At 39.0% G+C, this 23187-nt stretch overlaps 2 protein-coding genes across 8 annotated transcripts in view; one reads left to right on the top strand and one right to left on the bottom strand.

Moving 5' to 3' along the window:
- Nucleotides 1-4132, bottom strand: part of rnf8 (ring finger protein 8, E3 ubiquitin protein ligase) — an 11304-nt gene extending 7172 nt beyond the window's left edge. For 5 of the 6 annotated variants that reach the window (XM_023264356.3, XM_023264357.3, XM_023264353.3 and 2 more), the window contains exons 1-4: nucleotides 3990-4132; nucleotides 3658-3786; nucleotides 2040-2488; nucleotides 1075-1282 (exon numbers count right to left, since the gene is read on the bottom strand). In XM_023264356.3, coding sequence (XP_023120124.1) covers nucleotides 1075-1282; nucleotides 2040-2488; nucleotides 3658-3786; nucleotides 3990-4112 — 909 coding nt within the window. In that variant the 5' untranslated portion in view covers nucleotides 4113-4132. The remainder of the gene's footprint in view (nucleotides 1-1074; nucleotides 1283-2039; nucleotides 2489-3657; nucleotides 3787-3989) is intronic. The other variant, XM_023264358.3, reaches the window with a different exon arrangement.
- Nucleotides 4017-23187, top strand: aida (axin interactor, dorsalization associated). 2 transcript variants are annotated; one of them, XM_055016013.1, is made up of 12 exons: nucleotides 4017-4155; nucleotides 8723-9087; nucleotides 10855-10921; nucleotides 11005-11058; nucleotides 12307-12361; nucleotides 12448-12511; nucleotides 14285-14388; nucleotides 14559-14567; nucleotides 15592-15714; nucleotides 15931-16053; nucleotides 19377-19494; nucleotides 19584-23187. In XM_055016013.1, the coding sequence occupies exons 2-12, from the start codon at nucleotides 8981-8983 to the stop codon at nucleotides 19681-19683; spliced, it is 924 nt and encodes a 307-aa protein (XP_054871988.1). In that variant the 5' UTR covers nucleotides 4017-4155; nucleotides 8723-8980; the 3' UTR covers nucleotides 19684-23187. The 2 variants fall into 2 exon arrangements, with proteins under 2 accessions (XP_054871988.1, XP_054871989.1); XM_055016014.1 differs by lacking the exon at nucleotides 14559-14567.

The following is a 23187-nucleotide window of genomic DNA, read 5'->3' as shown; positions in this document are numbered from 1 at the left end:
AGACCAATCTATGAGTAGCTGCTATACTTATAAATAACTGCCCTGTGTGTTTTTCTATGTTTCATTTGAGGGGCAATGTGACCACCTGACTGGTTCACTCAAACCCCCAAAACAATTTCTCTCACACTGCAAATGTTGCCTAGCCAGGCAGAGTAGTTGGAAAATATTGGCCCCATAACATTTGTGTAAAACACTATGTGCATGGTTAAACAAGAAAAGCACTCAGAGAGCACAGTACTACGCCAAGGCTGTTCATTCCCCCATATGGCTTGTCAGAAATGCAGCATTTGTTTCTAAGTTATTGATGATCATAAATCACAACAACATAGAATGTGGCCATTTAATATAGATGCACCCACAAACAAAATGACCTTGCACTGAGTACGGGTGTGTGTTATGCACGTGTATGTTATGTAAAGATATCGAATTGCGTGACCTAAATATGTAGCAGACAGTGGGAATTGATGGGATTTGGAAAAACCCCCACAATTTAATCAATTGTTCATTGTATTATTTCCAACAGATCAGTCCTGATAAGTCTGCAGTGCTCGATTTGTAGTAGGATTGCAATCATGTGATCATCAGCAGGCAGCTGACGTAGTGTTCACTTGCTGTCATAGTTACAGTGATGTCGTGCCGCTATCTCGCAATGATACAAAAATCTTTATCAAATCCATGGATCCAGACTATAAGCCACACCACTGCCAAAAATCTAATCAGTTGGTCCTTGTGTCATTTCTGACTTTCCTTGAAAATTTCATCCAAATCCATTAGTCCATTTTTGAGTAATGTTGCAAACAGACAGACAAACCAATGCAGATCGTCACATAACTCCACCGCGTTCCTTGATGGAGTAATAATTATGAACTGACGCTTTCATAACATGAACATTTCAGAATCGTTATGATTTAAAATAGTAACATCCAAATTAAACAAGCAGAATTATTTGCTCACAGCAATCTTTAACAAGTACATAACAACTAGGACTTAGCAAAAGAAATGCATTATGTTTCAAGCTGTTGTTAAATAGGGATGTCCTGTGTGTCTAAGATGAAACAAGAAATACCCTCTCACCGCTAGCTGCCTCCTAGTTTCACTGAAGGACTTCTCTAATGTTGCCATCCTGTCCATTTTGGCTCTAAGCATCTGTAGCTGACCATGCAGCTCCCTGACTTGCTCCTCTCCGAATGGGTCAGCTTGTCGGGGTTCTCCCTCTAGAGAAGCAACTTGCCTCTGAGTGTCATCCACCTGCTCCCGCAACAGCAGAATGTTCTGGCTGTACCTGCAGACAGTAAATAAAAATCAGTGTTTATACTCCTAACAGAAGTGAACATCTTTAAGTCAATGGTTGGAATAAAGCAGAAGATGACTTCCTGACAGTTTCTGCCTCTTCCATAGTTTCATTGTACTGGAGCCACACTAAAATCAGCAGGAAAGATTTTTGGTCCAGATATACTGCGCCAATTCACAACATATGTCATCTCATAGTACTGAACATAATAAGGTGAACACTTTAGGAATGTTAAACAGAGAAGAGAGAAACCAAAAATCCAGTTTCCTTTAGATTGCCTATGAGCAAGCTATCTCTTTGACAGAAGGGGGAAAAACGGGGGGGGGGGGGGGGGGGGGGGGGGGGGCAGAGGAGTCTCAGATTTCCAGCAATATCTTTACCGCAAAAACAAGTCTTACTATAGGGGCGCATTCAGGGTAGAGCTCAACTGATTCTCAAGTTGAAGATCAACATCATTTTAATTACTAAATTGAAATTATTGTTCAAATCAGTTTTTAAAACTGACAAAATGTGGCTCTCAAATGCAAATATTCTCTTTTTTTGGCCATTTATGACATTTAGCTGAATGTGTTTGTTGACAAAACAAGATTTTTAAAGCTTAAAGAAGCCATATTGAACTTGTATGCAATTAAATAATCACTTGACAAAGTATTTAGTAAACTGATCTACTGAAAACATTAATACCAAGAAAGCTGTATTTTGAGGTTTGACTGCAAAGAGTTTACCTTTCAGAGAAATTGGGACTTACATCTGCAAGTTGTCCAGGTCTGAAGGAAGGCTGGTGTCATCAGAGGGCCACTCTGCCTCTTGGACTCCTCTGCTGAGTCCAGTTTCCTCTGTCTGTATGTGACTGAACCCCTGTTGGTGTTTCGCTGGAGACAGAGGGCAGGGCTTTGCAAAAGACTTGTCTGCAGAGGAGCAGCAGTAGAGCTTGGGGTTTGAGGTAGAGGGCTCAATTTCTTCCACAGACAATTTCCTCTTGGGATTCTTGGGTATGTGGACTCCTTTAGCACCCTCTCTCTGCACTTTTGCCAGGTAGAGTTTAATGTCTTTAAGTGGCCGCTGGACAAGGATGTAGTCAAACTCCATTTTGTATCCATTTAAAGGAACTCCAAGCTGAATGGAGTCTCCAAGTTTGAGCTGATGGACTTCATCAGCAGTTATACGATTTCCATTCACCCACACTCCATTCAGACTCTGAGAAAAAAAGTAGCCATGTTTATATTGCCTCCTGTTGAAAATACTCATATACTATTAATACAGATGTGTCAGACAAACAAAAAAAAAAATCATAAGTTTAAAATACTTTGTTTAAAAAAAGAATGGATAAAATTACACCATAACACTATATTTTAAATACTGCAGGAAAAATAGGTGTGCTTTTCTTGGCAAGATCCTGTATATACCTGTATGCATGTATCCTGTAAATAATACTATACAGATACAAGCTTCTTGTGCACATGTCAAATATGGGAGTCTTCACCAAGATGATTCATCTGGCATACGCTACTGTTCAAAAGTTTAGGGTCACTTAGAAATGTTATTTTTGAAAGGAATTTTTTTTCAATGAAGATAACATTAAATGAATCAGAAATACAGTCTAGACATTGTTAATGTGGTAAAGGACTATTCTAGCTGGAAACAGATGATTTTTAGATTGTGATAAAAAGTGAGGATTTGATAAGATGTAACTGAACTGGTCAATGAAAAGATAAAAGTCATTTGAAATTCTTTTAATGAGAGCACACAAGCAGCGAGTCCAAAAAACATCATGAAGGCAAAAGTGGCCATAAAATGTGATGAATGAAGCATACTGCACTGAAAATGTTTTAAAATCTGTCAAAACAGGATCAATTATAATTGGTTTTCTTTAATAATCATTTCCTTTATCATTTTTAAAAAGCATCTTCTAGGTATTTTTAGTATGACTTTGTATTTAGTTTTATATTAGCATTTCTTTCACTTGGAGTTTGTGTGCACTACATATACTACCATTCAAAAGTTTACAAAACCGTTGTTGCAATTATGTTAGCACATGAATAAAAGTGTGAGTTTTCATGCAAAACATGACATTTCCTGGGTGACCCCAAACTTTTGAACAGTAGTGTAACTCTAGTGCATGGTATATTTTGATGGTAAATAGTAGGATGTCCCCTACGAAACACAAATAAAATGCAAAATGAAGAAGGCATTTCTTAACAGAACAGTACAAACACATACCAAACACTGGTCCTGTCCTATAATTCTATAATCTATATATTGCTCAGATTTGTTTGCAACTGTGTTTATACAGCAAAGGCAATACAATATAGCTAGGAAAGAAATCATGAAATAGTCATCGTTCAGCTCATCAGAGGCCTAATCACCTTCTTGTCTGTCACTGTCCACTGTCCATCTTCCCTTTGCTTGAAAGTACAGTGCAGTCTAGAGATCATCAGAGGACAACTTGGAGACAGCAGCTGGTAAGTTACATCCACACCTCGACCAACGACGATCTGGGCGGTCAAAAGCAAACACGCCTTTCAACTTCTACTCACCAGCTCTTTAAGCCATTCAAACTTATGGACACTCTTCTACAACGACATGCTCAAGTACAAGAGTACGTTTTCTGTCGGGATTTGAATCTGCCGTGAACTTAAGTAAATTTTATAGTTAATTTACATTTGGCTACTTAGCTAACATTAGCAAAAAACTGTACCTCTGTGTTTTCGAACAGTCGAAGCCAGTCAGAAGTTCTCCCGACTCGCATCAAACAGAACACCTCTACATCAGAACCTGCGTCCTTTTCAGCCGCACAGCTATCCGTCTTGGCATCATCCATCTTATCTCATTCTGTCAGCTACAAACTACACCCAGGACACGGAGTGAGTAGAGTATGTCTGCACTGCGCAGTGCTGGACGCTGCACCGGGAGGACTACTGCACTTCCAGGCTTTTTCTGGTGCCGCACGTTTAGAGAATGTTTTACAGACAGCGCCACCTACCGTAGTGGATGATCACTAAAGTGCACAACTTAGGGTTTTGAAAGATGATTTCACTCTAAATATACACTTAGCAGTCAAACGTTTGCACACACCTTCTCATTTAATGTTTTTTCTTTATTTTCATGACTATCTACATTGTAGATTCTCACTGAGGACATCAAAACTATGAATGAACACATATGGAATTATGTAGCAAACAAAAAAGTGTGAAATAAGTCAAAACATGTTTTATATTTTAATTTCTTCAAAAATAGCCACCCTTTGCTTTGATTACTACTTTGCACACTCTTGGCATTCTCTCCATGAGCTTCATGAGGTAGTCACCTGAAATGGTTTTCCAACAGATGTGTCCTGTCAAGATTAATTTGTAGAGTTTCTTGCCTTCTTAAATAATAATAATAATAATAATAATAATACATTTTATTTAAAGCACCTTTCAAGGAACTCAAGGACACTTTACAAAGGAATAAAAATCAACGACAATAATTAAAAACTATACAAAAAAAAATAACAATAACAAGAATAAAACAAAGAACAACAAAGAGGTGTGACACAGTGAGGTTAGGATGTGAGGGAGTATGCAGTTCTGCACAGGTGAGTTTTGATTTTGGATTGGAAGATTTAGAGGGTGTCACAGTTTCTGATATCCGGGGGAAGTGAGTTCCAGAGCTGGGGAGCAGAGCGGCTGAGGGCTCTGCTCCCCATGGTGCTGAGACGGGTGGAGGGGACAGTGAGGTGGATGGAGGAGGAGGATCTGAGGGAACGGGATGGGGTGTTGACAGCGATGAGGTCGGAAATGTAAGGACACGCGAGATGATGGATGGACTTGAAGGTGAACAGAACGATTTTGAATTGAATTCTTTGCTTAATAGGGAGCCAGTGGAGTCCTTGCAGGATGGGTGTGATGTGGTGGTAGGAGGGGGTTTGGGTTATGATATGGGCGGCAGAGTTGTGAACAAGCGGAAGTTTATGGAGGGACTTGTGAGGGGGGCCGAACAGAAGGGAATTACAGTAATCCAGGCATGAGGTGACAAGGCTGTGCACAAGGATGGAGGTGATGTGGGGAGTGAGGAAGGGGCGGAGATGGTTGATATTACGTAGATGAAAGTAAGCAGACCGGGTGATGTTATTGATGTGTGAATGAAATGATAGTGTGCTGTCGAGGATGACACCCAGACTCTTTACCTGAGGGGAAGGGGAGACTGAGGAGCTGTCAATGGAGAGGGAGAAACTGTCAACTTTACATAGGGTGGATTTGGTGCCGAAGAGGAGGAATTCTGTTTTATTGGGGTTTAATTTTAGAAAGTTAGAAGTGAACCAGGAATTAATTTCAGAGAGACAGGCGGTAAGGGAGGGAAATGTTGAGTTTGGTTTGCAGGAAAAGTAGAGCTGGGTGTCATCTGTGAAGCAGTGAAAGTGAATGTTAAATTTACGGAAAATATGGCCAAGGGGGAGGAGGTATGTAATAAAGAGGAGGGGCCCCAGGACAGAGCCCTGGGGCACACCTGAGGTGACTGGGGAGGGATCGGATATGAAGGACTTGAGTTGAATAAAGTGAGAGCGGTTTTGAGATATGACTGAAACCAGAGGAGGGGGGTGTGAGTGATACCGAGTGAGGAGAGTCGACTGAGGAGGATGGAGTGTGAGATGGTGTCAAAGGCCGCACTCAGGTCAAGGAGGATGAGAAAGGAGATTAAACCAGTGTCGGCTGCAAGGGGAGGTCACTGGTGATTTTGATGAGGGCTGATTCGGTGGAGTGAAGGGGGCGGAAACTGGACTGAAATTGCTCGTATAGGTTATTTTTGGTGAGGTGAGAGTGGAGTTGAGTGGCTACTGTTTTTTCGAGGATTTTAGAGAGGAAGGGTAAGTTGGAGATGGGGCGGAGGTTATTAAAATCATTGGGATCTGAACCAGGTTTTTTGACAATCGGGGTGACAGCAGCAATTTTGAAAAATGAGGGAACAACACCCATGGAGAGTGAGGAGTAAATAATGTCAGTTATGAGGGGAAGCAGAGAGGAAAGGCAGGATTTTACAAAGGTTGAGGGGAGGGGATCTAACTGGGATGTGGAGGGCTTGGATTTCTGTATGATGACAGATATTTCGGAGGGGTCTGGAAGATTAAAACAGAGAAAAAAGAGTGAGACTGTGGAAAGGATTCAGGAGTATGGGGAGGTAAAGAGTCAGAGTGGAGGAGCTGGTGGATGCTTTGGATTTTCTGGTTGAAGAACAACCGTTTGATGCGCAGCATGGGTCAAGAGATACACATTTTCCACTGGATTTGGGTCACTTTTGACCCATGTTGTGCATCGAATGGTTAATGGGGTTGGGACCATCAGTTGTGTTGTGCAGAAGTCAGGTTGGTACACAGCTGACAGCGCTATGGACAACTGTTAGAATCCATATTATGGCAAGAACCAATCAACTAAGTCAAGAGAAACGGCAGTCCATCATTACTTTAAGAACTGAAAGTCAGTCAGTCCGAAAAATTGCAAAAACTTTGAATGTGTCACCTAGTTGAAATCGCAAAAGAAGGAGTTCCCAGAGATGCTGAGCACTTGTTGGCCCTTTTGCCTTCATTCTGCGGTCCATCTCATTCCAAACCATCTGGATTTGGTTTAGTTCAGGTGACTGTGGAGGCCAGGTCATCTGACACAGCACTCCATCACTCTCCAATTGGTCAAATAGCCCTTACACAGCCTGGAGGTGTGTTTGGGGTCATTGTCATTTTGAAACATAAATCAATCAAGAATCATTCAAGAATCTTTATTGTCACTGTGTCTTCACACAGCGAAATTTTGACTGGTGACCCCGAGCTTATAGATAGAAAAAAAAATAGAAAAAGGCACACTAAATACAAATAAAATAAAATCCTCAAAAGATATAAATATATAAACAGAATTAGCCCAAATGAGCAGTAGGATGGGTGGTAAAGTGCCATCCAGTGCAAGATTCAGTTCTTTATTGCACATAATGCATCTGATTGTGTGTGCAAGGGGGAATGGATTGGACAGATGGGATAAAAACTGCTTTTCAGTCTGGTAGTTTGAGTTTTTATGTTTCTGTACCGTTTGCCCAAGAGAAGCGGAACAAACAGCCCATTTCCCAGGTGGGTGGGGATGGCATCCCATCCGGTTGAAGCTCATCGAGAGAATGCCTGTATATCTAAAATATTGCTTTATTAAATAAAAGTAGTGGAGTAAATAGTAGATATTCCTCTGAAAATATCATAAATTCCAACAATCTGTAACTTTGAAGGAACATTCCCTTAAGGGTAGTATTTGCTGGAATAATGTGTAATTACTGTGTCATATTTATTGAGTATTTAATGTGTATATTCTCTAAATGTTCCCAGAAAGTAACTGCTTACTGGGTACAACATAGAGTTTCAATTCTATACTATTCTATGCAGGACTTTGCAGTACTTTACGGGTCATTCCAGAATTGGAGGACATTTTATGTCCCACACTAGTCAAATTTTAAATAATCCATGTAAAAATACTAAAACATGCAGTCGTTGTGTAAATTTACTTGTCCTGAGACCAAATTGAAAAAAAAATAGGAGATAAGAATTTTTGAAAATATTTTTTAAATACCAAATAAGTCTGGAGTTCCCCTTAAAAAAATCATTTTTCTCTTGTCCTACCCCCCTGATGACCAAACTGAATCTCAAATAAAACAGTTAAAATGAAATTTAATTCTCCTTTTTCTGGTATTATTTTTTCATTCATTTATGTCTCTTGTCATTGTGGGAGCATTTTTTAAATCAACATAATATTTTAAATAATAATTATTGTGCGTGGAACGTGTGTCCCACAACAACCCTGTTAGCATAACCTTTTTATCTGGTAGAAGAAAACAGTGAATCACATGAAATACTGGAATTAACATCACTAAACAGTTTTCCAAAGGAATGGGCAGAGCAAGGCTATGTCCTCTTCTATTTTTCATATTTTCATAACATTGTCAGCCTTGCTTGAATGTCTCACTCGACCTCACATTATCAGGATAAGACTAATTCTTTTTACTTTTTTCTTTACTTTTTTCCATCAGTAAGTTTGTCCTCTTAGTCAGCAGTAACAGCTAGCTAAATATCTAGCTTCTACTCCTGAGAAAAAAGCTAACATTCGCATGGATTAGCAATCCTGTTACTGTGATTAGATTAGGGTTAGCAAACAACACATAAAACATGGAATAAAAATGGTACCATTGATGTGTAAACTGAGCCGATCGAGCCTTTGATAGTTTATCACCTATTATTTATGAATATGAAGCAGAAAATTGTCAAAGAAAAGGTTTATTTTTCAAGAATTTTGAAAATGTCCTCCTATTCTGGAATGACCTTTAACATCGTGGTACTGTGGCATAGCATGCAAACTGCAGCTAGTTTAGATTAATATAAATGAATAGGTTTTGTAAATGAAATACCAGCTCACTATGTTTCCACAGACGTGTTTTCCCACCACGCACTCACCCGGGCGAACCCGTGTCCCGAAACGCGCGCACCCCGAGCTCCAGGCGGGACTTCCTTTCTTCAGCGGATACGACAGTGGGGTAAACTGGCAGAACGGTCGGTCGAGTTGTCACCGGTACGTCCGTACCCTTCTGGACAACAGACAACCTGGTTAACGACGCCGCTGTCGCCGAAGCTCGCTAGATGCGCCTCCTCCCCGGCTATGCTGCCCTGAGAGTCACCGCCTCGCCAAAATGTCTGATGTCAACAAGACTGTTCAGAAATGGCAGGCCAGTTTTAAGAAAGGCACAGACTTTGACTCGTGGGGACAATTAGTGGAGGCTATAGATGAGTACCAAATGTAAGTTGCATTCAACATGTGTGTCCTGTCTCTACACGGCTCGGTTGTGATGACTGCAGCGGGGGCGGCGAACTTGTTTTCCTTCCGTTTAGTCTGCTTGTCCCTAAATGTGCGGGGAGATAACATCATGTAGGGGACGGTGGGTGCATGGTACTTCTCAAGAAGTTAGCCTCTTAGCTGTCCGTCAGTAAATAAAGCCTACCCACCCCATGACGTGATGTGGGGCAGTAGTTGCGGAGTGTGCATCCAGCTTCAGTCCCAGCAGCTTCAGGCTAAGCTGATCAAGAGTCCATCTGTGAGGAAGATCCTCCAGGGTTCTTCATGATGTGCCAGGCTGTGCAGAATGAGCCCTCAGAGGATTGGCAAATAGTCAGCCACACCCTCTCATTGTTGCGGGTGGGTTTTTAATCAGTTTAGCAAGGAATACTTTCTGGGTTCTTTTTCAGATGAGATCATTCTCTTTGCATGTTTTTTTTTCTTTTTTGCAATATGTGACTTGCTTTGTTAGCTATCTTTTTGTTTTATTTAAATCTGCAATAATAAATCCAGTATCGAGATCCTGATAGCACATTTTCTTGACCGGAAGGGGGCGCAATGATACGCACAGCAGGGTGTCCCTAAAGTCTGGACGCAGGAAATCTAATTAACTGTAATTTTTTTAGCCTCCACAGATTAAATGTCTTTGTCGAAAGAAGAAAGAGTTGAACTGGTACTTCACAGTGGATATGAAGGATGAACAAAGCCATATTTCATCTGTGGAGGCAAAAAATATAGTTAATGAGATTTCATATGTGTCCAGACTTTAGAGACACCCTGGATATTGAATTTAATATATATTTGATAGAGAAAAAAAAAGATTTTTCATTGAGCTTTCATGACCGACTAAGTACTGTTCAAAAGTTTGGGGTCACTTAGAAATGTCCTTATTTTTGAAAGAAAAACTTTTTTTTAATGAAGATAACTTTAAATGAATCAGAAATACAGTCTAGATATAGTTAATGTGGTAAATGACTATTCTAGCTGGAAACGGCTGATTTTTAATGAATGTGTACATAGAGGTACAGAGGAACATTTCCAGCAACCATCCCTCCTGTGTTATAATGCTACATTGTGTTAGCTAATGGCATTCAAATGATAATTGATGATTAGAAAACCCTTGTACAATTATGTTAGCCCATGAATAAAAGTGTGAGCATTCATGAAAAAGATGAAATTGCCTGGGTGACCCCGAACTTTTGAACAGTAGTGTATATTAAATGTAACAGCCATATTTAAACTCTGGAGGAAAAAAATATATAGTTAAGGAGATGTCCTGTAGGGCAGCGCAGTGGCTTGGTGGTTTCGCCTTGCAGCTAGAAGATCCCGGTTCGCGTCCCCACCCTCCCAGGATCTTTCTGCATGTTCTCCCTGTGCATGCATGGGTTTTTTCCATGTCCGGCTTCCTCCCACAGTCCAAAAATATGCTCAGGCTAATTGGTGATCCTAAATTGTCTGTAGGTGTGAATGTGAGTGTGCTTGTTTGTCTCTATATGTAGCCCTGTGATAGACTGGTGACCTGTCCAGGGTGTCCCCTGCCTTGACCCTAAGTCAGCTGGGATGAACTCCAGCCCTCCTGCCACCCTAATGAGGATTAAGCTGTGTATAGATAATGGATGGATGGAGATTTCCTATGTGTTCAGACTTTAGGGACACCCTGTACAATGAACCTTCAGGAGTCGTCCAGTCAGTTATTAATGCATCTCACTGTGTTCCTGTGGGTTCATTTAGTCTAGCGAGACAACTGCAAAAAGAGGTCCAGTCAACAAATTCATCAGACTTCACGGAGGAACAAAAGGTACTGATTAAATTTTTCTGCAGCTTCTGCACTGACAATGCTGGTGTTCTGCTTTAGCTGACAAGTGTTTCTTTATTTTCAAGAAAACCTTAGGCAAGATTGCAACATGTCTGGAGATGAGGAGTGCCAGTTTGCAGGTTTGTGTTACTGTTTTTCAATCTGAATGAATATAACAAATATTACATATCCACGGTCATATTAAGGATTTTAGACATACTGAGGTCAGTTGGTTAGTGTTTGTTATCTTAAAACAAAACTGATCAGAGGCAAATCAGATGCATCCTCCCTTAAACATAATGTTCACTTCCAAAGTTTACCCACAACCTGAGTGACAGTGAGCAGCGACAACACAAATGAATGTAGACTAAAGTTGAAACGTGTGGGGTCACCCAGGCAATTTCATGTTTTCCATAAAAACTCACACTTTTATTCACGTGTTAACATAATTGCACAAGGGTTTTGTAACCATCAATTAGCCTTGCAACGCCATTAGCTAACACAATATATCATTGGAACACAGGAGGGATGATTGCTTGAAATGGGCCTCTGTACCCCTATGGAGATATTCCATTCAAAATCAGCCGTTTCCAGCTAGAATAGTCATTTACCACATTAACAATGACATTTCTAAGTAACCCCAAACTTTTGATTGGTAGTGTATGGAGTGCACACAAACTCCAAGTGAAAGAAATGCTAATATAAAACTAAATACGAAGTCACAGTAAAAATGCTGGGAAAATGCTCTTTACAAATGATAAAGGAAACGATTATTAAACAAAACTAATTATAATTGATCTTGTTTTGACAGATTTAAAAAAAATTCAGTGCAGTATGCTTCATTCATCACATTTTATGGCCACTTTTGCCTTCATGATGTTTTTTGGACTCGCTGCTTGTGTGCTCTCAGAATTTCAAATGACTTTTATCTTTTCAGTTCCCTGTTCAGTTACAGCTTTTCAAATTCTCGGTTTTTATTACAGTCTAAATTCTGATTCAAATGCTAATTCTGGTGGAGAAAAACATTCCATTCATTCTGTTGAAATTACATGCGTTGTTATTGTTTTTGTTGGCTGGAAAAAGCCAAATTTTAGACATCTGGAATCCAAAGAATTTCAGAAACAGCTTTAAAACCCCAAATGTGCGATTTGTGTTCAGACAGAGAGGTGTGGTAAACGTACTGCAGGAACTAGTCATTCAAATGCTAGTATATGTATGACAGAGATGGTAGCAATAAAGAAGTGGCTTTTTGTCAGATTGTAGCTTACTTTGAACTGTCAGAAGTTTTGATGCATTGATTGCTAATTTCATGTACTTTAATTATCAAAGCTTCATTTCCCAAAAATGATATGTAGTATTAAACTGCTCCTTTGACTGTTCTTCCTCAGTGCACTCAGTCTAAGGAGGAGTTGAAATTAGAAGACCTCAAAAAACTGGAAACCAGTAAGTGTATCATTAATAGCTCTAATAAATGACAGGATATTTTGATGTAATATGCTATAATCAACTTAATTCTTTTCCTCTAACAGTAATTAAGAATATACTTTCCTACAACAAAGAATTTCCCTTTGATGTCCAGCCGGTGCCCTTAAGGTAAAAATCCATCGCTGAATTTGTTATTACTATTTTGAGCTCATATTTTACTGCACCGTTTGAACATTTATATCAAGTGATTACCCTAGGATCACTGTGTGTTAAAATAATCTTGATATGAAACTTCAGCTTACTGTCTATCGGAATTATTAGTAAAGATCAGTGGTTATCAATCACTTAGAGGACTTAGAGGACTGAATTGATGGTGCTACCTGACCGAATGCAAGGGATATGAGCTTCAGTATCTACCTAAGTGTTTTTTTTCAGCCATGTATTTTGGAAAATGTGTTACCAGCCTTCACTTATGCAGCTAGATGTAAACTTTTAAAAGAAATGAGAAGTAGAGTGTTGCTGTGGATACAGTTGTGAAATGATATTTGCATACACTTGTAAAAAAAAAATTATATCATGGTAAATCATTGACTTGAGCATGTCAGGAAAACATTTGGAGCCATTTCATAGCAGCATTTCTTACAGATCCCAAAATCAACTGTGCAAGCAATTGCAAGTATAAAGTGTACGGTACAGTTGTGTCACTGCTACAGTAAGAAAGAAAACACAAAGTGTCACTTCCTCCTGAGAGATAGTTGGTCAGGTTGGTCAAGAGTCGATCAAGAATTATTAGAAAGCCGATCTGCAATAAATTAGAAGCTGCTGGATCACAAGTGTCAGGGTCCACAGTCACATTTGCCATTGGCTGAGAGGCTGTTCTGCGAAAAGGAAGTCCTTCCTCTAGAACCTGAATTTTAAGGCTCAACTGAAGTTGCTGCTGATCACATGGACAAAACAGGCCTTCTGGAGGAAAGTTTAGTGGTCAGATGAAACAAAAATTGAGCATTTTGGCCACAATGACCAGAAATACACCACCGTTCAAAAGTTTGGTGTCACCCAGGCAATTTCATTTTTTCCATGAAAACTCACACTTTTATTCATGTGCTAACATAATTGCACAAGGGTTTTCTAATCATCAATTAGCCTTTCAGCACGGTTAGCTAACACTATGTAGCATTAGAACACAGGAGTGATGGTTGCTGGAAATTTTCCTCTGTACCCCTATATAGATTTTCCATTAAAAATCAACAGTTTTCGGCTAGAATAGTCATTTACCACATTAACAATGTCTAGACAGAATTTCTGATTCATTTAATGTTATCGTCACTGAAAAATGTCTTTTCTTTCAAAAATAAAGACATTTCTAAGTGACCCCAAACTTTTGAACAGTGGTGTGTTTAGAGGAGAGAAATTGAGGCCTTTAACCCAAAGAGCACTAAACCATAATGGTGGTAGGGTAGTATTATGTTCTGACGCTGTTTTGCTGGAATATTGAAGGAGGATTACCTTCACATTCCTCATGAAAACCTAAAATCATCAGCCAAGGTCTGGCCTTGGACACAATTTGTTCTCACTGCAACAAAATGGGCCTTTTTAAATGAGCTTAGGAGTCACCAGCTGTAGTCAGTCTTATTCACCTGTTAAGAAGTGAAGAGGCCATGCCATGGAGAAAGTTTAATTACCAAACCTGTCTACATCACCATAACTGATAATTCAAGTTGCTGTATGTACATACTTGACCAAGCAGATTTTGTCATATTTCTAGAGGACCTATGATTGAATAACCAAAATGTATGACTGTTTTTTGTCACGTGTTTTATTGATTCCATTAAAGAAATCTAAGAGTTACTGAAGTCATTGGAACATCAACTCTGCTATGATATACATGGTCTTTGCAAGTGCATGTGAAAATTAAATGTTTTTTCTTCTCTTCTCTGTTAGGAAAATCCTTGCTCCAGGTGAAGAGGAGAACCTTGAAGTAGAAGAGGAGGAGGATGCTGCAGCAGGAGCAGGTTCAGCAGAAACTTTTCTACCACGAGCTCCTGGTATTTCACACCTTTTAATCAAAGACGTGTTGTTGAGGCTGCGTAAATTCCTGTCTCATTTTGTCACATTGTCCTGTTTTGGAGGGCCCATTGACTGTGTTTTTTTGCCCTTTTTGTCGGTGCTGTGCATGGCTTCATCGCTCATTCCTGCCTGCCTGCTTCATTTGCAGCTTTGCAAGGTATGACAGCATCAAAATTCATCATCTACTGCCTGACAGACTTGTTTTATTGGCCTTGCACCACAGCTTGACATTGAATTGGAAAATTAGGATAAAAAAAGTGTGTCATTGCAAGTTAAGTTTAGATTTAGATGCTTCTTTTTAGCTGTCAGGGAAAGTTAATGATTTGCTCTTTTATTGATGGAGAACCTAAGTCCGTTCCACTTACCAAGTTAGTCGCGTTTCCCTGGCTTTGACCAAACAGTCTGCTTTTTAGTGAGAGGACTTCTTTTAATGATGTTTCTGAAGTAGAAAAATATTATAAATAAGAAAAGAACTCGGAGAGCACAGTACTCTGCCAAGGCTGTCCATTCCCCCATATGGCATTGTCGGAAATGCAGCATTTGTTTATTAGTTATTGATGATCAGAAATCACTAAAACATAGAATATGGCCATTTAATGTGCTCAGCACAAGGTCGTTTTGTACCCACAAACAAGACGACCTTGTGCTGAGCACAGACTTGTGCTATGCATATGTATGTTATGTAAAGCCCAATGTAGCTGGTGAATGTGGTGGAGCATTTAGCGGCTACAGAGCCGAAGATTTCCATCTGGAGTTGCTGAAACAAAGCTAAAAGAAGACTTTCTGGCTACTTGAGTCCCTCAAGTAGCCAGAAACAGGACTTTAAGTGATAAAAGTGCAGTGTATGTGGTATGTGTAGAACTGGCAACTGTTTACTGAGGAACTCAACATAACAACTTAGTGGGTTAGTATATGGTCAGCATCGTGTTTCACTTTCAGGAAGACCATTGAAAGAAGTGCTCTGTGAAAACTTGCAGGAACAACATAAAGCTGTGGAACAGAAGCTAACTAGGAAGTGGAGTAACACTTAACTTCTTCAAATAAATGTGTCACATATCACTTTCAAATTGTAACTAAGTAAGTAAAGCATGACATCAAATGGTAAAAAGCGTCCTGCTAAAACACTATAGGTTGTTGGTTACACTTCAGTGCTCACGTCTTCAACCTTTGTCCTCTTACAGGTACCTTGTTGCCACGGTTACCTTCAGAGCCTGGGATGACACTACTCACAATAAAGATAGCAAAAATTGGGTTGAAGGATGCCGGGCAGTGCATTGATCCATACATGACCATTAGTGTTAAAGGTACAAATACACTGAGCCTGCAGTGTGTGATGAATGAATGTACATTGAGTTTGGTGAGGCAGTGAAGAGCTTCATAGCTGCAAGTTTCAGATTATAGTCACATCCTTTCCCTACTACAGTCTCACATGGTTCTGTAGAGGAAAGCTGCTCCAGTGCTTCTCCTTGCATTCCCAAATCTGAAATTGAATTTGTTGTTGTCTGTTTCCCTGCCTGCAGATTCAAATGGTGTCGATTTGAACCCAGTACAGGACACCCCTGTGGCCACCAGAAAGGAAGACACCTACGTTCACTTCAGTGTTGATGTAGAGATCCAAAGACACGTGGAGAAATTGCCAAAAGGTAATGCCTGACACTAACCAGCTGAAGCTACATTTGCCAGATAACATTATAACTTATAACATATTAACACTACATTGCAAACAACATTGTTTCTACTCCAACTTTACTGAAAAATGTTGCCATACTTCATCATAAAGTGAGCAATAAAACACTCAGATTACACAATGAAACTAGAAAAGCACTCGGAGACTGCAGTTCTCCGTAAAGGCTGTTCATTCCCCATATGGCAGTCAGAAATGCAACATTTTTTTTAGGAATGCAGTATTGGTTCAATAGTTATTGATGATCAGAAATCAACATAGAATGTGGCCATTTAATATAGATGTAACCACAAACAAAATGACCTCGTACTGAGCACAAGTGTGTGTTATGCATGTGTATGTTATGTATGGATACCGAATTACATGACCTAAATATGTAGCGGGTGGTGAGAATTGACGGGACTCGGAAACACCCCCGCAATTTAATTGATTATTCCTTGTATCATCTCTGATGGATAAGTCTGCAGCGGTCAATTTGTTATAGGATTGCAATCATGTGATCGTCAGCAGGCAGCTGACGTAGTGTTCACTTGTCATAGTTATAGTGACGCTGTGCCGGTATCTCGCAATGATAGAGAAATCTTTAACAAATCTGTGAATCCGGACTATAAGCCACATCACTGCCAAAATCTAATCACTTGGTCCTTGTGTCATTTATGACCTTCCCTGAAAATTTCATCCAAATCCATTAATCTGTTTTTGAGTAATGCTGCTAACAGAGAGACAGACAAACCAATGCCGATCGTCACATAACTCCGCTGTGTTCCTTGATGGAGTAAAAAGCCTTTTCTCTGCAGGGAAAACAGTAATTCACTTATGGTGTCCCATCTCACCAGGACAGCTGGGCATATATACTTACACTACTGTTCAAACATTTGGGGTCACCTGGACAATTTTCCATGAAAACTCACTCTTTAGTTCATGTGTTAACATAATTACACAAGGGTTTTCTAATCATCAATTAGCCTTTCAACACCATTAGCTAACACAATGTAGCATTAGAACACAGGAGTGATGGTTGCTGGAAATGGGCCTCTGTACCCCTATGTAGATATTCCATTAAAAATCAGCCGTTTCCAGCTAGAATAATCGTTTACCACATTAACAATGTCTAGACTGTATTTCTGATTAATGTTATCTTCATTGATAAAAACTGCTTTTCTTTTAAAAATAAGGACATTTCTAAGACTGTCAGTAGAGTGCTAATAATGATGCTAATAACAATTATAAGAAGAATTGTGCTCAGAGATTTGTCAAAATCTAACTGGAAGTTTATTCCTTCTTTCCTTGTACTCACGTGATGCTGAATTAAGCTATCTAATTACATCAAATAATTTAACATAACACAAACACCCTGGGACCAGATCATAAACTAAATTCCTTACCTGTGATAATGTCACTGAGATATGTAGCGGAACATGTAGAAATGGTAGAAACTACACTTTATGATTAAAATTGCACTCATTAATTTAGGGGCACCATCCTCAGCTTGCCTGAGGAAAATATCAATTTAAGCCAAGTCTCAAAGAGACTTTGATTAAAATGAAGTTGATCAGTCTCTTTCTGAAAGTCATAAACTCTGATTTCATTGACCTCCAGTTCCCAAAACAAGGAAATACACAGTAGAACCGATGATAATTATACACAAACATTTATTAACTAATACTACAAACGAACAATAAACAACAATGACATGACAACAACAGACAGTGAATAAATGAACGAATAAATGCAGATAAGCTAGTGAACTGTGATCGTCACTGGAAGCAGTTGGTAGAAAAGGTGATAAATTTAGAATTTGAAATTGGAAGACAAATTCTAATTTGTAAATTCACCCGTTTAGCAGAAGGAAAGTGATACTTGTGTAGCCTTTGTAGCAGTGAGAGTGAGGCTGCTGCAGGATGTGGTGCTGTGATGATCTGCTGGATGAGTTGGTTCAGGAACACAGAGACAAGAAAGTACTTTGGCAAGTTTGCATTTGCCAAAGCAAAAACACTAGGAGTGAAAGCTCATAGTTATCAAGAAAATATTTGCGCTGTCGTAGTTCTTAAGTAATTCTTATATCCAGTTGTATTCTTCTAAGAGTCAATTTTTCTAAGATCCTTTGTTACAAGCCCATTCTTACAAGCCCAGTTACAAACCTAAGTTGAATTTTTCTAAAAGCCAAAGTCACATTCTTAAGGTCAAAAACTAAAATAAAACAAAACCAAGTCAAAACCTAAATTGCATTACAGTGACTTAAACCGGCTTTGGAGCCAAATTCAAATCAGCATCTAACCAATCATGGATGTGTTCCTCCCAAGGAGTGGTGCTGAGCTTCACTGTCCAGGAGAGGTCAGAGGCCAAATACCTTTAAAACTTACTCTTAGTTCATTTCTTAAATGTACAAATAGTTATGATGATCACAGATATAAAATAACACCGAATAAATGATTAAAATGACACCAAACACTATGTTTTTATCTCATATGGTTCCTGAGATAATAATAAAATGTGTAAACATAAGAATAAACTTACAAATTGTAGACTTTAGGCTACATGAAGGTAAACTTATAACATGGTTAAACACAAAAGCATATACATTGACTAATAATAAGAAAATGAAGACATAGGGATGATATATTCTTAGAGTAAAAAGTCTCTGTGTCTTTTATGGCTGTGGTCTGTGACAGAGAGAGAGGAGGGGGTGTTGGTGTCTTGTTAGTTCTTGTCCACAAACACTTAAGATTCGATGTGTTCTTCTTCCATACTGGTCCTGATCAACCTGGTATCAGAAACTGAGTCCAGGTCATCATTCCGATGATGGTGCATTTCTTTAATGTTCTGATTTAAACTGTTCTATTCACTCCTGTGTAGAAAGTTCTGTGTGTTAGGTTGGAGATCAGAAGGTCAGAATGCCAATCCTGCAGAGGTGTGGTTTTCCTCACAGTTGATACTTTATGACCCTTATCAGATTCTAGTGGAGGTAGGAGGCATCTTGTTGTCTCCAAAAGTGCCGTGAGGGGTCCTTTAGTAGTAAACATCCGATCAGCAGATGTTCCATTTGGAGGTGAATTTTGGGTTAGCTGTCTCCTGAAATGGTGTCTTACCAAATTTACAGCTTTGGGAGAGGGTCTTTGGATCTCTGTGTGGTGCTCTGGAATGTTCTGCTCCTTAGTACGCTACATACATTACATGTCATGTAATCATCTTGTCAATGTGAAGAAGTTGATGTTCAAATACACCTTATGTTAGCTCTCACATATTCTCATAACATTAATATTATGTTTTACATTTTTCCAGGAGCAGCTATCTTTTTTGAATTCAAGCACTACAAACCCAAAAAGAGGTTCACCAGCACGAAATGTTTTGCCTTCATGGAAATGGACGAAATCAAACCTGGACCGATTGTAATTGAATTGTGAGTCGACTAATGAATATTTTTAGTGATGAGATTCCTTTAATGTCAGTGAGATTGTGGCATAAATGCTGTTCCTTCCTGAATTTCAGGTACAAGAAGCCCACAGACTTTAAAAGGAAGAAACTGCAGCTTCTCACAAAGAAACCGCTTTATCTCCATCTTCATCAGACATTACATAAGGACAGCTAAGTCACAGCACACCTGAATATTCACCTCTTTAAACCTCTCTCATCCATATCCAGCAAAATGTGGTGTACCCTCTCATCACATTCAGCAATACTAAATTAAGGCTGTGGTATTTTTTCCATACCTTAGTCACTTTAATTTACACTCAGATTTTTATATTTTTGATTTTATTCAAAAGTGCATTTCAAAACCCCCAAAACGTTTTTCATAACTGGATGGTTTTCATAATGCAGCAATACCATGTTGAAACAGTTAAACTTCCTCATCTTTAGTCTTCCATGGCTCACTGATTTTGGGAAACGAGGACACAAGTCACTGTAGCTGCTTAACTGGAGCTGAGGTCTTTACAGTTTGGCTCGTCATATCTATGCTGTTGGACTTTGGACTGTCAGGCAAAAGTCAGCAACATGTTAACCCGTCAACATTTAACTCCTGCTTTTACTGCAAGAGACTAAAAACCTGGAAGCATTTTGTTTGTTGGACCACATGGTGATTATGAAGTATGTGCCTCTACAAACGCAAAATGCTATGTGTGCATTCTTATAGTTTGCTGCTAGTACTGCTTCTGTGGTATTGGTATCTTAAAAATTGTTTACACTGTTTGAGGTTTTGTGCTTTTTAACATTGTTTGATTATTGCCGCTGCCGTTTACAATACAGTGGCAGGTCATCTTCCACTCTTATTTTACCAGGAAAAGCAAGAATCTCTTTTCCAAGAACGTCCTGGTCAAAACAGACAGCAGCACAAAATGTGTGTGTGTGTGTGTGTGTGTGTGTGTGTGTGTGTGTGCGTGCGTGCGTGCGTGCGTGCGTGCGTGCGTGCGTGCGTGCGTGCGTGCGTGCGTGCGTGCGTGCGTGCGTGCGTGCGTGCGTGCGTGCGTGCGTGCGTGTGTGTGAGTGACCACATTTCGTGGCCTTGTTAAGGAAGTAATGGCAAATTCACCAAGGCTATTCCCTACATGAACTGAACGCAAAACAGCCTCTATTTTTTTGGACTACAAAGAGCATTATTTGGGGGTCATTCCAGGATTAGAGGACATTTGGGCTTCAAAATTATTGAAAAATAAACCTTCTCTTTTACAATTTTCTGCTACGTATTTATCAATAATAATAGCCTTTGATAATAAACTATCAAAGGCTTGATTGGCTCAGCTTACAATAATTATTATTTAAAATATTATATTGATTAAAACAAAGTTCCCGCAATTACGAGAGACATCAATGAAAAATATAATACCAGAAAAAGGAGGTAAAATTTTTATTTTAACTGTTGTATTTGAAATTCAGTTTGGTCATCAGGGGGGTGGGACAAGAGAAAATGTCATTTTAGGGGGAACTCCAGACTTATTTTACATTTTAAAAAACATTTTCAAACATTCTTTTCTCCTAGTTTTTTTTTTTTTTTTTTTAGATTTGGTCTTAAGACAAGTAAATTTACACAAGTGCATGTTTCAGTATTTTGTACATCGATTCTTTGAAAGTTGATGGGTAGGACGTACGATGTCCTCCAATTCCAGAATGACCCATAGATATTTCAGGATGGTTTACAGAGTCTCATAAACTGGAAGGGCACTTAGCACATTCTCCACCAAGGCTAATATGCTATTTGCAGTTCTAATGAATGGGTTCTGGTTCTGCACTAGAATGTAATGGGTTCTCTCTTTGCTCATGAGCCACTTCTCCACCAAATTTCATGAAATTCAACTTTGTAATTTTTGGAGTTCTTGCAGACAAATAAATGGTAATGATCACACAGCCCTGCCTTGACAGAGGAATGAAGATGAACCACATAACATTTAACATTGTGAATTATAAAACTATTAAGTTCATACTGTTTGGCAGTTAATTTTTTTTATTTTTGTGAAAAGGGTCTAGGAATGTAATTTTTGGTATTCTTACTACGTGCCTGTCATGTATTCCATCTCACCATTTCACATTTATAGTTTCTGTTTTATAACAACTTTGAAGATGAATGTCTTTTATTTAAAGGAATAGTTTGTGTGCTTTGTCACTGAGAGTTATAGAAGTGGATTAATATCAACCTCACAGCTGAGGAGAAATGAAATCTGCCTAACAGCACCTGTGAAGCTCAGTAATTAACATGATGTACAGTACCAGTCAAAAGTGTGGACACACCGTTTGGTGGTTTTTCTTTATTTTAATTATTTTCTACATTGTAGATTAATACTGAAGACATCAAAACTATGGAAGAACACATGGAATTATGTTAAAAAGTTTTAAACAAACCAGAATGTGTTTTATATTTTAGATTCTTCAAAGTAGCCACCCTTTGCTTTGATTGCCTAGTGAGGAATAGTGAGGAATAAATTAATGGAATGGAACATGGCCATTTGGTGATGATGGTATTAATGATTACTTCACACTTCAGTCACTGTACACTGGCCATCAGGCATTCTGGACCTTCCACTGCTACTGCTGCTACTGCTTTGCACACTCTTGGCATTTTCTCAATGACCTTTATGAGGTAGTCAGCTGAAATGGTTTTCACTTCACAGATTCCTTACAACAACAACAAAAAATTGAATGAGAAGGTGTGTTCAAACTTTTGGCAAGTAGTGTATCTTTTCCCTGGAAAATTGAACTGCAGTATATCCGTTTAGAAAGTTGTTAATATTATTGTGATATCAAAACTAAAGAGCTATGTTCAGATAACTTTTAATGGTATCACAAAGAAGAAGATTGTACAAATCCAGTCATTGCAGTGGTACACTACAGACCGTAAAGTGGATTATTATTATTATTTTTTTTTTTTTTAAAGTTATTTTTTTTTGGCCTTTTATTAGATAGGCGCAGTGAGAGAGAGAGAGACAGGAAACAGGGGAGAAGAGTCGGGGGAAGACATGCAGCAAAGGGCCGCGAGCGGGAATCGAACCCGGGCCAGCTGCGTCGGGGACCAGCCCTGTACATGGGTCACCCACTCAACGCGTTGAGCTATACGGGCACCCCGTAAAGTGGATTATTAATTTAAAAGATGCAGTTATATGTTCAATTTAACATTTACATTTGCATCTACAGTTTAACAGTGAGTTAAAATACATACATGTAAAGTTATAATAAAAGATAACATTTATGATGATGATGAAGACAGATTTAAAGACGTCTATTTGTTTTAGCCCAGAATTAATACGACTATGACCGAAGAGGAAGTTAAGGTCTCCACCATTCAGACAATTGCTGCACATCACTGTCACTACTGCAGTGTGGATATAACCTGAGGTGTTTAAATACTGATGCAGAATGTTTTATAAATGTATAAAGAGTAAAATGGTTGAATTATGCTGATGTGTATTCTGTGTGAGCCTGTCTTTTAATTTGTTTTTTTTAAAGCATAAAATACAATGTTAAATCACACAAACTATTTATTACCTGCCAGGAATAGACTTTGAATCCACTGTTACTTTGCAGATCAAATGATTTCTGTATTCAGTTATCTGAATGAAATTCTTGCATGGGACTGTTTAAAAGATAAATCTTTATTGCTCTTGGA

The sequence above is a fragment of the Amphiprion ocellaris genome, chromosome 12, assembly GCF_022539595.1.
Source record: "Amphiprion ocellaris isolate individual 3 ecotype Okinawa chromosome 12, ASM2253959v1, whole genome shotgun sequence".
NCBI classification, from domain to species: domain Eukaryota; kingdom Metazoa; phylum Chordata; class Actinopteri; family Pomacentridae; genus Amphiprion; species Amphiprion ocellaris.
Note: the sequence above shows the minus strand (reverse complement) of the source record. Positions and strands in the feature narration are given on the sequence as shown.

What these genes read in the sequence shown, in the direction of transcription:
- aida (XM_055016013.1), top strand. Translation starts at nt 8,981, where the DNA reads ATGTCTGATGTCAACAAGACTGTTCAGAAATGGCAGGCCAGTTTTAAG. An exon ending in CCTCAAAAAACTGGAAACCA is followed by an intron (nt 12,362 to 12,447) that starts GTAAGTGTATCA and finishes TTCCTCTAACAG; the next exon opens with TAATTAAGAATATACTTTCC. An exon ending in CGTGGAGAAATTGCCAAAAG is followed by an intron (nt 16,054 to 19,376) that starts GTAATGCCTGAC and finishes ACATTTTTCCAG; the next exon opens with GAGCAGCTATCTTTTTTGAA.